The sequence below is a fragment of the Rhodnius prolixus genome, unplaced genomic scaffold (assembly GCF_049639745.1).
Source record: "Rhodnius prolixus isolate KJV_2025 unplaced genomic scaffold, Rpr scaffold_6, whole genome shotgun sequence".
In the NCBI taxonomy this organism is placed as follows: domain Eukaryota; kingdom Metazoa; phylum Arthropoda; class Insecta; order Hemiptera; family Reduviidae; genus Rhodnius; species Rhodnius prolixus.
This window is the reverse complement of record NW_027411634.1, coordinates 29,388,765-29,401,148: the sequence shown is the minus strand read 5'-3', so window position 1 is coordinate 29,401,148 and position 12,384 is coordinate 29,388,765. Positions and strand designations below refer to the sequence as shown.

The 12,384-nt window shown below is 29.6% G+C and overlaps 1 protein-coding gene across 16 annotated transcripts in view; it reads right to left on the bottom strand.

Moving 5' to 3' along the window:
* Nucleotides 1-2,665: 2,665 nt before the first annotated feature.
* The window catches only part of LOC141460499 (protein kinase C-binding protein NELL2a-like), a 124,281-nt gene continuing 114,562 nt past the window's right edge, over nt 2,666-12,384 (bottom strand). For 14 of the 16 annotated variants that reach the window (XM_074140546.1, XM_074140547.1, XM_074140556.1 and 11 more), the window contains 4 exons: nt 11,820-12,070; nt 11,505-11,726; nt 10,809-10,858; nt 2,666-7,157 (listed from right to left, as the gene is read on the bottom strand). In XM_074140546.1, coding sequence (XP_073996647.1) covers nt 6,980-7,157; nt 10,809-10,858; nt 11,505-11,726; nt 11,820-12,070 — 701 coding nt within the window. In that variant the 3' untranslated portion in view covers nt 2,666-6,979. Of the gene's footprint in view, nt 7,158-10,731; nt 10,859-11,504; nt 11,727-11,819; nt 12,071-12,384 lie in introns of all 16 variants that reach the window. The other 2 variants (XM_074140558.1, XR_012462096.1) reach the window with 2 other exon arrangements.

Below are 12,384 nucleotides of genomic sequence, written 5' to 3'. Positions count from 1 at the left end.
ACTTCTGATATTACCTACAGACTACAGAAACTCAAAAGATTCTGATGAATAATACCAATAGAAGCAGAAACTATAAGGGAAATAATTGAATAATTAATTTAAAACCAAAAGAATTAGTAACAAATAGTTAGTTGTATATGTATAAATAAAAACTATATTAGTAATATCTTAATAATAATAAATAAAACCTTTTTTCCAGGAAAGATTTACCATTAACATAATTCTCCATTATGTTGAATTGAATTGAATTGAATATTGTTGTTAATTGTTCATTATGTATTAATTGAAAGCTGTAGCTTTCAATATAAAATATACACCTGATGAATCACACTTAAATATTGTCGGTTTGCTATCATCCTATCCGAAAAACAAACAAAAAAAAATCATAAAATAATGAAATCATTGCCTAAACTAATTGCTTCTGCATAAAGTGCCAACTAAATATTTGGCAAAAGATTATTTTCATTCATGTTTTCAAAAGTCGCCACTGGAGCGCTCTGCATACTGGAAAATAGCTGTAACTACCCTTAAAACATGGTCAAAATATTAAGTTTTGTATTAGGATACAAACCAGCGTAGGAGCTCTTTACTGTTTAAATTCTTTTTTTTTCGTTTTTGACAATTTTATTTACATATAAATGACTATATACATATATTAATAAAATTATATGTATTCTACGTATGCAAATATACGTAGGCTTTTTTAAATGTTATTTTGTAACACTATTGAGAATTTTAATCAATTTGTAAGCTAACAGGAAGAGAGCTGCCCACTTTTTATCTTTTTTTTTGTATTTAAAAAGAATAAAATGTTTATTCATAGACCATAATTTCCTTAAAAACTATTTGGAAATTGTAAATTGTAGAAAGAATTCAAGGTAAAGGACAGACTTTTACTAAAAAGTATAATTTACTAATTGGCAGACGCAAAGTAGCTCTTCTTTAGTTAGGTGTTTGTATTTTTTTATATCGTAAAATAAAACTTTGCATATTTAAAAAGGTATAAAATTGATAATTTAATATAAAAGTGAAGTGAAATAAATAATTAGTGATCCTTCCTTTCATTAGCTGGAAAGAAAGAAGTGTATTGATTTACATTTTTCAACAAGAGAACACAACTCACTTTGAGAAACTGGGAAATTAGTGTAGTGCTTCTCCAAGCTTAATTTCACGTAAAGAAATAAATCTCACAGAGATAAAATAAATTATTGAAATCCTTTCTAGTTCAATTAAAAAAACAGAAACAAAAAAAAATTGTAAAAAATTCACATTGTGGAATGCTTTGCGGTTATCTCTGAACCACATCATCATTTTCAAAAAATTCTTCAAGTATCCCCTTATGATTAAATGAGATGGGTTCTCGTGGTTTGTATAAGAAAGATTTTAGGTATCCTATATAAGTGCTATTACGTTTTACTAGAAAATAAAATGTAGAACTTAATTTTTAAAAATTTGTAAATCTCTTCTTCTCTCTTTAAGTTAAATCCTTTGTAGAATCACTCAACTTTATTAAGTTTTAATAACAGATTAAAATGTCTTTTTAAAAATAATTAAACTAGTATAGGATTCAAAATTGCTTGAATCTCTTCTGTTACGATATTACTTCAAGTTATAAATCCTCTCGACTGTGAATACAGAACGGTCTCGATAAACTCATCATAGTAAACTCGAAAGCTTTCTTATTCCCAAAAATGAGTTCAACATGGCTCATAAGTTGGCTTACTAAGAGTGCAAACTCTTTCCGTATTTTTAATGTCTTGGATAACTAGCACACTGCAGAATTGCAGGAAATTCGCTAATAACAATTTGTATGAAAGGGGTTGTTTCAGTCACATTTTTTGGTTTAACGCCAAGTTTTCTTATGTTTTTGTATCTATTTTTCTTTCATTATTTCAATCTTTCCATGACTGTCTGTAATAGTAAAGCACAATATTATTTCAAACAAATGCCACTAAATATCACAAAAATGCAATTTTTTATTTAAAAAAAAAAGTTTTTTTCATTTTTTTTTTATTCATTTAAAGGCTGTATGTAATAATGATTTGATTTTAAACCAAGTTCTATATGAAATACTTATGCTTAAGAAATTGACGGATTGGTCAGTTGCTTATGTGGTTATGGTTCAATGATTTTTTTTTGTCCGTCATACGCGTTATTTTTTATTGACTTACTAAGCAATTTTAATCGAGACGCAAACTAAGTGAAGTCGAAATCTCTAAATAATACTGATTGATCTACCTCTTATAATGAGATGAAAGTCCGAATTCGGTCAGGGATAAAATCAGCGACATTGTCCAACGAATCAAACCACAATTCCTCTACGATTTAGATTATATGTGAGGGTAAAAATCTTTGACAATAGCTAGGAAATTTTTGGTTAACTTTTATTTAGATTCGGGTCCGTTGGTGCACTTTGATCAGGTGCTTTGGGATATGAATAGATAGCTACTACTTCTACTTACACAATAGTTTGAAATCAGATTTAATTCATATTCTCTGTGAAGTTTTATTGTGAATATAAATTTACACTAATAGCCAGAACGTTGCATGATCTCAGTAGACTCGTTTCCTCTTAATAACCTTTCAATTTTATATTGTGATTGACCAATTTGATATTAAATATTGTATCGTAAAGGCCCCTGGACTGAAAATGGAAAGTACTAACTACAATTTCACCTGTTTATTTGAATTAGCACAAAATAAATTAAAATAAAAATGTGATCACAAGAAAATAATTCTGTCAACAGTAAGAATAAATAAAAAAATGCTATAATCTAATAAAGTATATATTACATGTTTTCACAATTTTCTATAGCTGGAATAAGATTATATTCCGCCAGACAACTACTTGCACATTAGGCTCTTTCATCATTAACAAAAAAATAAATAAATAAATAAAAAAATAAAATAAAATGGAAAGTTCTTGAAAGAATTATAAAACTTCAAAATGAATAGTTTTAAGCGTAGTAGAAAAAAAAAAAAATTATAATGTAGGCCATTTTAACTTCTTCTCTTAAAACATTTTAAAAATTATTTATGTATAAATAAATTAATGACTTTTTATTTTATAACTTATTGTGTTTGCACAACTTTTATTTTGTTTTGTTTTAATTACAATATTATTTTGTTTTTACTTATCGACACACTTTCATTTTCAAATATTTCTAGCAATATTTACAAAAAGAAAAATATATATATATAAGTGCTTAAAAGTTACAATACTATTTTCTTTTTGTTGAATTTTAATCACTTTATTCATAATATGTCCATTATCATTACTAATACAATTATAGCAAGGCCAAGAAGTACTGTTCTTTAATAATTTGTTAATTTTTTTCCTTTAAATTCTAAAAATACAATTTTTTTTTTCACTGTGTCTTTGCTTAATGAACATTTAGAAAACTGCATTATTATTACTAATATAAACCCCTAGTTTTTTTTTTTGTTTACTCAAAAGTTACATGAAAAATAAATTTTAATACAATCACTAAAGCGGAAGCAGGTAAAGTTTTGTTTTTTTGTTTCATATTTTTTAAAAATTTTAATTACAGTTTTTTCTCTCAAAATTTGTCTTAAAGGCAGTGTTTCACTTCCGCCATATTTTGAAGATTGTCCATTTTTTGGTTTAGTTTTCGCTCTTTTAAAAAGAGGAACAACTAGAAAAAATTTAGGTTACAATAGTAGTTTTTCCCCCAACCAACATATTTATTTATTATTTTTGTGTGAATATGTAACATCACAAAACACATTTTTCACCCTCATAAAAATTACTCCTTTTTCTACGAGAATTAGTTTTGTTTTTGTTTTTTTTTTTTTTTTACTCAAGTAATTATCCAATAAAATTTGGATTTTACTTAAGTATGTTTGTTTACCGCTATTTATTTCTTTATTGCCTATGTTTTTGTTTGTTTTTATACATACATAAATTATATTATACAAATTACATTTAACGCCTAAATTCCAATGTTATTAATGTAACGAGTCTCCGCAATCTTTCACCATATATGACAAATCATCACACATCGACTTAACTGAACTGAAAAGATTATTCTTTCATAACATCGGATGAACGAATTCCGGCAAGCTACAGTAGCCAATTCTGAAATTATCGGCACCCTATCTAGAAAATATATTTTTCGTATTTTCTCTAAACCTGGAGGATGAAAGTGTCAACGACTTAACTACATTAAAATTTCTGGATACCTATAAAATTATTGCAATGCCAGCAATAACCCGCCAAATATATTTATAACATCTAAAGATTTATACACACAAAGTTCAGTTTTGTAGGAAATTCCTTCTGTGCTTAAATTATATTTAATCTAAATTTAAGCTACTAACACTCGCACTTTGGCGCTTAATCACAAATACTGAAAGAAAGGAAGCTCCGCTATTTACTCACAATCGCCACTGCTATTTACTCACAATCGCCACCGCTATTTACTCACAATCTGTCACAATCGCCAACTTTATGGAAGGAACGTAATAACACATTTCCAGCGTACATGTTTACATAGAGAACCGTCAAAAATGAGGAGTTAAATTTCGAAAATTTTCTTTCCGCCCACTGATAGAAAAAATGGACAAATATTCCATTCACCAAACATTCCAAAATTAGAAGTAGGGTTAATAGTGTTGTGTATGACCCGCTGCAGAATTATACCATAATACTAAACTAAATTAGAAGAGGATGTTTCAATCAATACAACCTAACTAGTCGCTACATTGATAATGGTAGTTCTATAAATTCGAAAGCTAGAGAAAATTCACTATTATTAAGCGATAGCCAGACTGCACTAAGTTTTCAAAATTATTCTTAACGCAATTATGCAAAATTATTCAGGCATTAATCACATCGCCGCAGGGGACTGCAGCATTCATAGCGATCCTTAAAGAGGAAGGAGCCTTTTATTAAAAAAAAAAGGGTCTTAGTGGGATTTAAAGCCAAAGAAATAGTAAATATGTTTGAAGAAAAACCTCCAGTGGTGGCAAAATGGAAGTGTACCAAACATTTTATATAACAAGCCAAGATTCAAAAGAAGAGAGATAATGAGTTCCTAATGAGCATGGTACGTCTAAACATAATAGGAAGTTCTGAAGAACTAAATCAATATCGGGCGAACATGTCAAATATGAACTGGTAATTTTGTAATTCTACCGCAACTCTCAAACCTTCTGAATCTTCTATCGTTATAATAAACACACCAAGTGAAAATATATAAGATGTGTTTAGACTGTTCAGATAGTTCAAAATTGGAAAGTACCAAATATGAGGTTGAACATTAAGTAAATGATAAAAAAAAAGTAAGAACATACTTGATTTAAGAAGACAATATTAACATATAACTCGATGTATGCAGATTTGTCAAGAGGTGAAACGTCATGAGACTATTACAACCAACAAAAATACCACTTTGCCATTGGTTATATTAAAACGAGGGAGGATTTTGTTTTTTAGTACACTTCACTTTACTAGTAATTTAAACGACTTTTTATATTAAAACTTTGTGCTTTATTTTTCCAATTATAATTGTTAATAAAAGAGGAATTTATGAAAGACGAAGGGAATTTTTTCACTTAAATTAGTTTTTATATTTTCATTTCATCTTAGTATTATGGTATTACTTATTGTAAAATATTTAAATAAAAAATATATATACAATATTTATATTACATAATATTAAGATGACACAAAACCAAATACCTTTTTGAAGGTTTACTTTTTTTTATTCATAAAATTCAGCAAAGCTATTTTAAAAATTAAATAACTAACTATATTGGTAGCCCTTAAGAGTTTCATTAAATTCCTCTAAAAATATGTTTTCCCTCTTAAAATCACACACAAGATTTTCAATGTGTTTTAAAACTCATAATATATACAAAAGTACGCACGCGAAAAAATGTACAGTCCTAGTTTTCTTTTAATTTTTTTTCAAGACAATAGGAGGGATTTATAAGTATTTTAATTCACCATCTCTCCCTTTTTAAATATTTTAATTTATAGATTTTAGTTTTAATATTTTAATGAAGTATATACAATTTTTTAAAAATAATAATAAAAAAGTAGTACACACACTATAGTGTCCAAATTTTTAAGGAACTTGAGAGTTATGGCAATTTCCACATTCTATTTTTATAGTATACCCTCTTCAAAATATTTAATTACAAATTTGAAGGAAATTATTCAAATTTTTTTAAGATTTTATTTTGTAATTACTTTTATAAATTAAACAAACGGACCATATTCCTCCCCCCTATGTAGTTTTTAATTAAAACGAATCTTTTAACCGACCAAACAGCAGGGCGGGGACAATTTTGTTTTTGTTTTGTTTATTATACGTTTTTGAGAAACCTTAAGCTTTTCTTCATTTTACTTTTACAAAATAGAAAATATATTTATTTTTTTCGTTATTTATACAACAAGAGATGGCTCTTGTTGGAAGACATATTTAAAACTTACTTTTCTCATTATACCTTAAACAACAAAATAGTTTAAAAGAGCCCCTTTGCCAAGAATAGAAAATAAAAACAGCCAATTACCAACAAAGTATTTCAAACATCTGTAATCTCTAATCAGTCTCAATACTTCATTATTTTCTTTTAAAAAATAGTAGGATTCCTTTTTTCTTTTTTTAAGTCATGATTTTTTTTTTTATAAACATAAAATATCTCGCCCCCCACAAATAAAAAAATCACCGATATCTTACTTTTCTCTGAACATGCTTTTCACAATTTTTTTATTATACACAAACATCTTGGCCCGTTTCTTACGACTATGTACATGCGTAGAATTAATTAGAATATAAATAATTACAATATATATATTTATAAATCTCATTTCTATAAATAACAACCGTTGTTGGACTAGATAGTTGTTCACTTTTACAGTTTCTTAAATTTTTCTCCCAAAAAATACTTTACTTACTAGTACCTTTTTTTCACATATTTTCAATTTTTTTGCTTCTATTAAAAAAATGTTTTACGTAATACAAACTGCGTTAGTTATTCTGACTACAGTGGCGACCGCAAGAAGAAGAAGAATTGTTGTTAGATAGTCTAATGGTGCCACGAGCAGGAGTAACGGCAGGCTGTGGATATGACCAGCCTGAACTTCCACTGTCACAGCTGGCATCAATACTGCAGCATAGTTCACCATTCTGTAAACCAACAAGAATGTTTAATGTTCACATATGTATGAATACTACAATAATTACAGCCTATAATTTTGTTAAATTATCACAGAATTTTAAACCTTAAAAGTTGAGGCTGCACGTTGTATAAATTAGGCCTGGGCCCATTACAACTTAACCAACTTTTTCTCAACCTAAAATAAAGGTGACATAAAAAAAATAGTGCGGTTTAAAAAATTAATTAAAAAAATATTTTTCAAGTTATAAGGTCATAGACAGAGGCAGTTGGCACCTTATAAGCTTCTATGTCCTCTAAGAGTCAAGTTCGCTTCTCATGTTTTCTGAAAGTTGCTTGGCCAGTTTTTAAGATCGCAGCCCCAGAGAGAGACTATTTGTTTGTTATTGTGAAGGATCGAAATCATTCATTACATAATTCTTTCTGCAAGGTTTTGCTAAAGGCAGCTTCAAGAATTACTACATCCATCTAGGACCTAAGTGATTAGGAAAACATGCTGTGAAGGGCCTTACAGGGGACATGATCCACCGTGTTATGTGAGTTGGATTAAACACAGAAGTATAAATTTATATCTCAAACAACACTAACTTTTAGAAGTTTATCTTCACGAAGTCAACATCATTATTTAAATAAAAATTACTTTTTGAAATTTTACTATTATCTTGAGCGTTTCTTATATAGTTCACTTTGCAAGTTCTGATAAAACTTTCCTGAAAAAAATTAAATAAAGCAAAGAAGGCCGAGGAGCTCCTAATTTCAACAAGGTTAGCCAACAGCGTATCAGTGGGTTAAGTTTCCTAGTTCACTACAATGAGGGAGAGTTGGATATTTACAGACCAAGTGGCAAAAAGAACAATAAGTGACCTATAACTAAGCGAAAAATAAAATTGCTGAAATCTACCACTAAATCAATTTGCCGCTTCTTTTGAACACCAAGCACGTCTACAGATACTCTTTGCTTTGTAAGTACTTAAAATAATAGATTTAAGATTAAATAAAAAGGGCAGTAGTGGAAATAAAAAAATAAAAATGGACAGAGTTTTGAAGACAAATAAGAAATCCAATTAGCAAATGACTGATACATCATACAGATAATATAAAATATAAAAAAATTATTGTTAAGTTCAAAAAAAAAATTCTTTCAAAAGGAAAAAAGACAATTGCCAATTTCTGTCATAAATTTTTCTTTATTTTTTGCAAGTCTTCTGGGTTTATGATGAATTACAAATACACTCTAAAACATCTACGGCTGGTGTGCCTTCTGACCTGATTGTTTAGGTTCTGAGAAAAAAAAAAGAAGAAGATTATTGTTATAAATAAGCACTAGAGATGACTTAATCTCTCTAGGTTGAAAGCTTTGAAAAAATAAATTAAAAATTATGACTGAAATTTGCAATAATCTTTCTTCCTTTTGGATTAATGAGTCAGGCACCAAGGCACCAAAATCGATGAATATTCTAGTTTTCTTTCCTTTGGCAATAAATACTAAAAATTATGGTTTTTTTCTTCCACTGTTGATATCGTCAATAAAGCGATTGGTAGTTTCTAGGCTATCAAGACTTCGATGAAGTAATAGGAAAACTGTGCGAAAGCAAACAAATAATGTGCCCTCAAAAGTGAGATTAAATTGAAAGATATTCAGCGACCAAAGGTTATAGTTCTAGCAATTAATCACAAAAAAAAGTACATTCATGAAGAATTTAACGAAGATAGAAACTTTCATTCTCAACAAATAGTAGAGTTAAGAAAAATGAAAATAGAAATAAAAATTTTTGATAATAAAATCTGAGTCCGAGGTTTATGCTAGAATTGATCAATAAATAAGTTCTCAGGGGAAAAAAATGTAAAACTACAAAATAAACAAGAATTGTGACTTCCAGTAAAGCAGTGTTGATTGAATATAGAATAAAATAATATGCCTTCACAATAAGATCATTTCCTTTATTAAGGTTTCTTTACTGCTGCTAGTACTACAAGCATCTAAGAACCTATATTTTGCACATGGTTAGTATCCTGCGGCAAGTCAACAATTCTAACAATAACTAATTTAAACTTATTAATTGTGGGAGAGAGCATACTGACAGGTTAGTTTTGTGGGGAAGGTATTGTCAACCTTCGAGAAGTGTGGTGGCCCTGACTGTTGTTATTCTGATGGTTCCATACAGGCGCAAACAGGAGCTCGATCAAAGGAAAATCTGTATATTTTAGGGGGTGTAGCCACTTCCAGTGACCATTGCGTTGAATAGAAACTGCTTTCAATTGGAGTGCCAGCAGGTATATTATAAAGTGGATACAAGGTTTTCTGAATAGTCAGGCAGCACTCAAGACTTCAAGACATTAGACCTGACTATTAGAGCCCCACAAATTGAAAATTGCCAATAAGAGAGTTGACTGGGGCGGTTAGTTGTCAGGGCGTTGTTTTGTTTGATGGTATTGAGGTGAAAGGCTTAGGAAACAGTATAATATTACTTAGTTAAAGTCCTTATTTGAGAATAAAGACTTTTTCTAAAAACGATGTTTACTTGATACCCTCTAAACCGGTAAATGATCACACAAGTTTTAGTTTTAACTTCCTACTTTAGTTAAGGATTTCCGCTCGAAAATGTAGAAAAAAATAATTCACCGAAATCACCGTAAGGATAAATGACAACAAATTGTTTGAATTATTGTCTCATAAAAAAAAAAAATGTTTAAATTAGAAGATTTTAGAATCACTAATAGAAAATTATCATAATTTATTTATCATTTTTTTGACATGATCCTAAAGGGGTACTTTTCCATTCGCCGGCGAATCTGATTTTAAAATTCAATAAATTGGCATAAAATTAAAGATTATTCTCATGTTGCAAAGGCATGTAAAAGTTGTACTAATTTTTCAATTCTTCATAATATTTTAGTTTTAATCATTATTCAATATTTATAAGATAAAATATCATAAATGTTTAAAATAATTCAAACATGCAGAATTTAAAATACACTCACACATCTAAAGATGTTTTTTTTAGCAAATTCATTCCGATTTGAAAAACGAAAACATTAAAATTGACAATAATGTAATAAAAATGTATTGAGAATAAAAAATAATAATGAGATAAATAAACAAAAAAACATGCGATCGAAACCCACATAACCCTTCATCATATCAGAATTTATACTGCCATTCCCCCTTCATTCTGATCTCAGATCATTATGCTTATGCACATAAGAATTAAAATTAATGTGTTGGTGGCCACATAGATTTTTAATTATTTCCTCACATTAGATTCGATATGTTCCATTTGTGATCACATAATTAAATACTTTTCTTCTTTTAGTCAAAATTTATAATAAATGTGCAGCAGTGATATTAACGGTTATTCTTAATAAACATGCTTAATAAAATTTAAAAATCTTTTTCATTCCATGTGCAAATTAAATAAAAGACAAATGTTTGTTAACGTCATATCAACAAAGTAGTATAATAATGATAATAATAATAATAATAATTGTAATAGTAATAATAATAAAAGTGACAAGACACTACTTATTATAAAATACCAGGCCTTTCAATTGTATAAAAATTTAATACTTGTTATATTTATTTACCGTAATGAATGGAATAATAAATGCAATATTTATATTATTGAAAAGCCTGTATGAATAGTGAAGGGTACGTGAATTACCGATGCACACAAAACGCAGAATTGCTCACCAATAGGTCACAAAACGGCACCTAAAACAAAGAAAATCAAATCAAATCGTAGGTATCAAAAATCATATTAATTTAACAAGAATTATAAATATGTATATTGTGACCTAGACGACTCAGATGCAAGAATCGCAAAACGCTAATTTATGATAATTGGACACGACCTTGGATTTTATTTAATCGTTAACTTGATAAATTTGTATATTTGTAGGGATGCATATCCGCTTCCGTCCACACCTGTTTGGCAGATGGAAATAAAGCCCATCTTATCTTCTCCAAGAGTTTGTTTGCAGAATTGAAGCACCGAATTGAAGTTTCTAAAGAGTTTTGAAAGGCCGAATGTAAATGTCGATAAACGTTTTAAAATAATTTAATAGTTGACAAATAAAAAAATAACAAAAATTAAAATACTAGTAGATCAAAGGGAACTAACGATAACTCAAATAAGGCTATAAACGATAATTTTGTGGAACCATTTATTGGCTGCCAATTATGTATGATGACCGCTGATTGTTAATACATACTAAAATCAAAATTACATTGAATAGAAACTAGTAAAATACTTGTTTATTATTTCTTTTACATTTGCCTTAATTTTTCATTTGTAACCAATTTTGGTTCAATTAAAGCATAAAGGTGTTTTACCTTGTTCACCTGGAGTAAACATTACCTTACAGTTACAAGAGGAGCATGTATTGAGATCTGCCCAAGGCCTGGGCTGATAAAAGCGACCAGGAAGTCCAGGTGGTCCTGCCGCTGAACAACCGCCATGACTCGTTGCATTACAAGGAGTTTCTGATGGACATCTCGGGCAGCAATCGCTTGTCGACAAAATTGCCGAATCACACCAAACTGGTGGACATTCTACCTCCCAACAATCAATTTCTCCCATCTAATAAGAAGAAAAATTACATATGTAGTTTAGGTGTGCATTTAGGTGTCATCATGGATGACAGGTTGTAAGAATAAAAAGTATAAAACTCACCAGACATTCACACGTCTGACATTGGTAAATCCATTTATCTCCAGATGCAAATTTAACATGCGCTAATTCCTGATGGGTACAATATGTAGATGGATAACATTGTGGGCAACATGCAGCTGGTGGAGACGTGGAGCAATCGCAGTCTCTACGTACACAATTCAATAGACCTTCAGTGCACATGCATGTTGTGCAAGGTCCAGAAGGTGTCGTTTCCCCGTCTGCTACCTCTAGTCCTCCCGGCAACATACAACCTTTAAAATTTAAATATTAGTTCAACAAGGGAAGGGACTAGCTATGCAGTTAGCGTATTGGATTCCCACGCGGAGGTCCCGGGTTCGAATCCAGCTGCTGACCATTAGATTTTCTCTACCTCGAAGCTTCTTACAGCTCAGGGTCCGGTGATGGACAGTGTTGTCTGTGACGAGAGAACACTGTCCGGAGGCCGTCAGTGCACTGAAAAAAGCTCCGGGCGCCAATAACCTCTAAAGGTGAGGTATCTTAAATAATTTTTTTTAAAATAATAAATAAAAAAGTTAGTTTAACAATAATAATTTTTCTTAAAGAA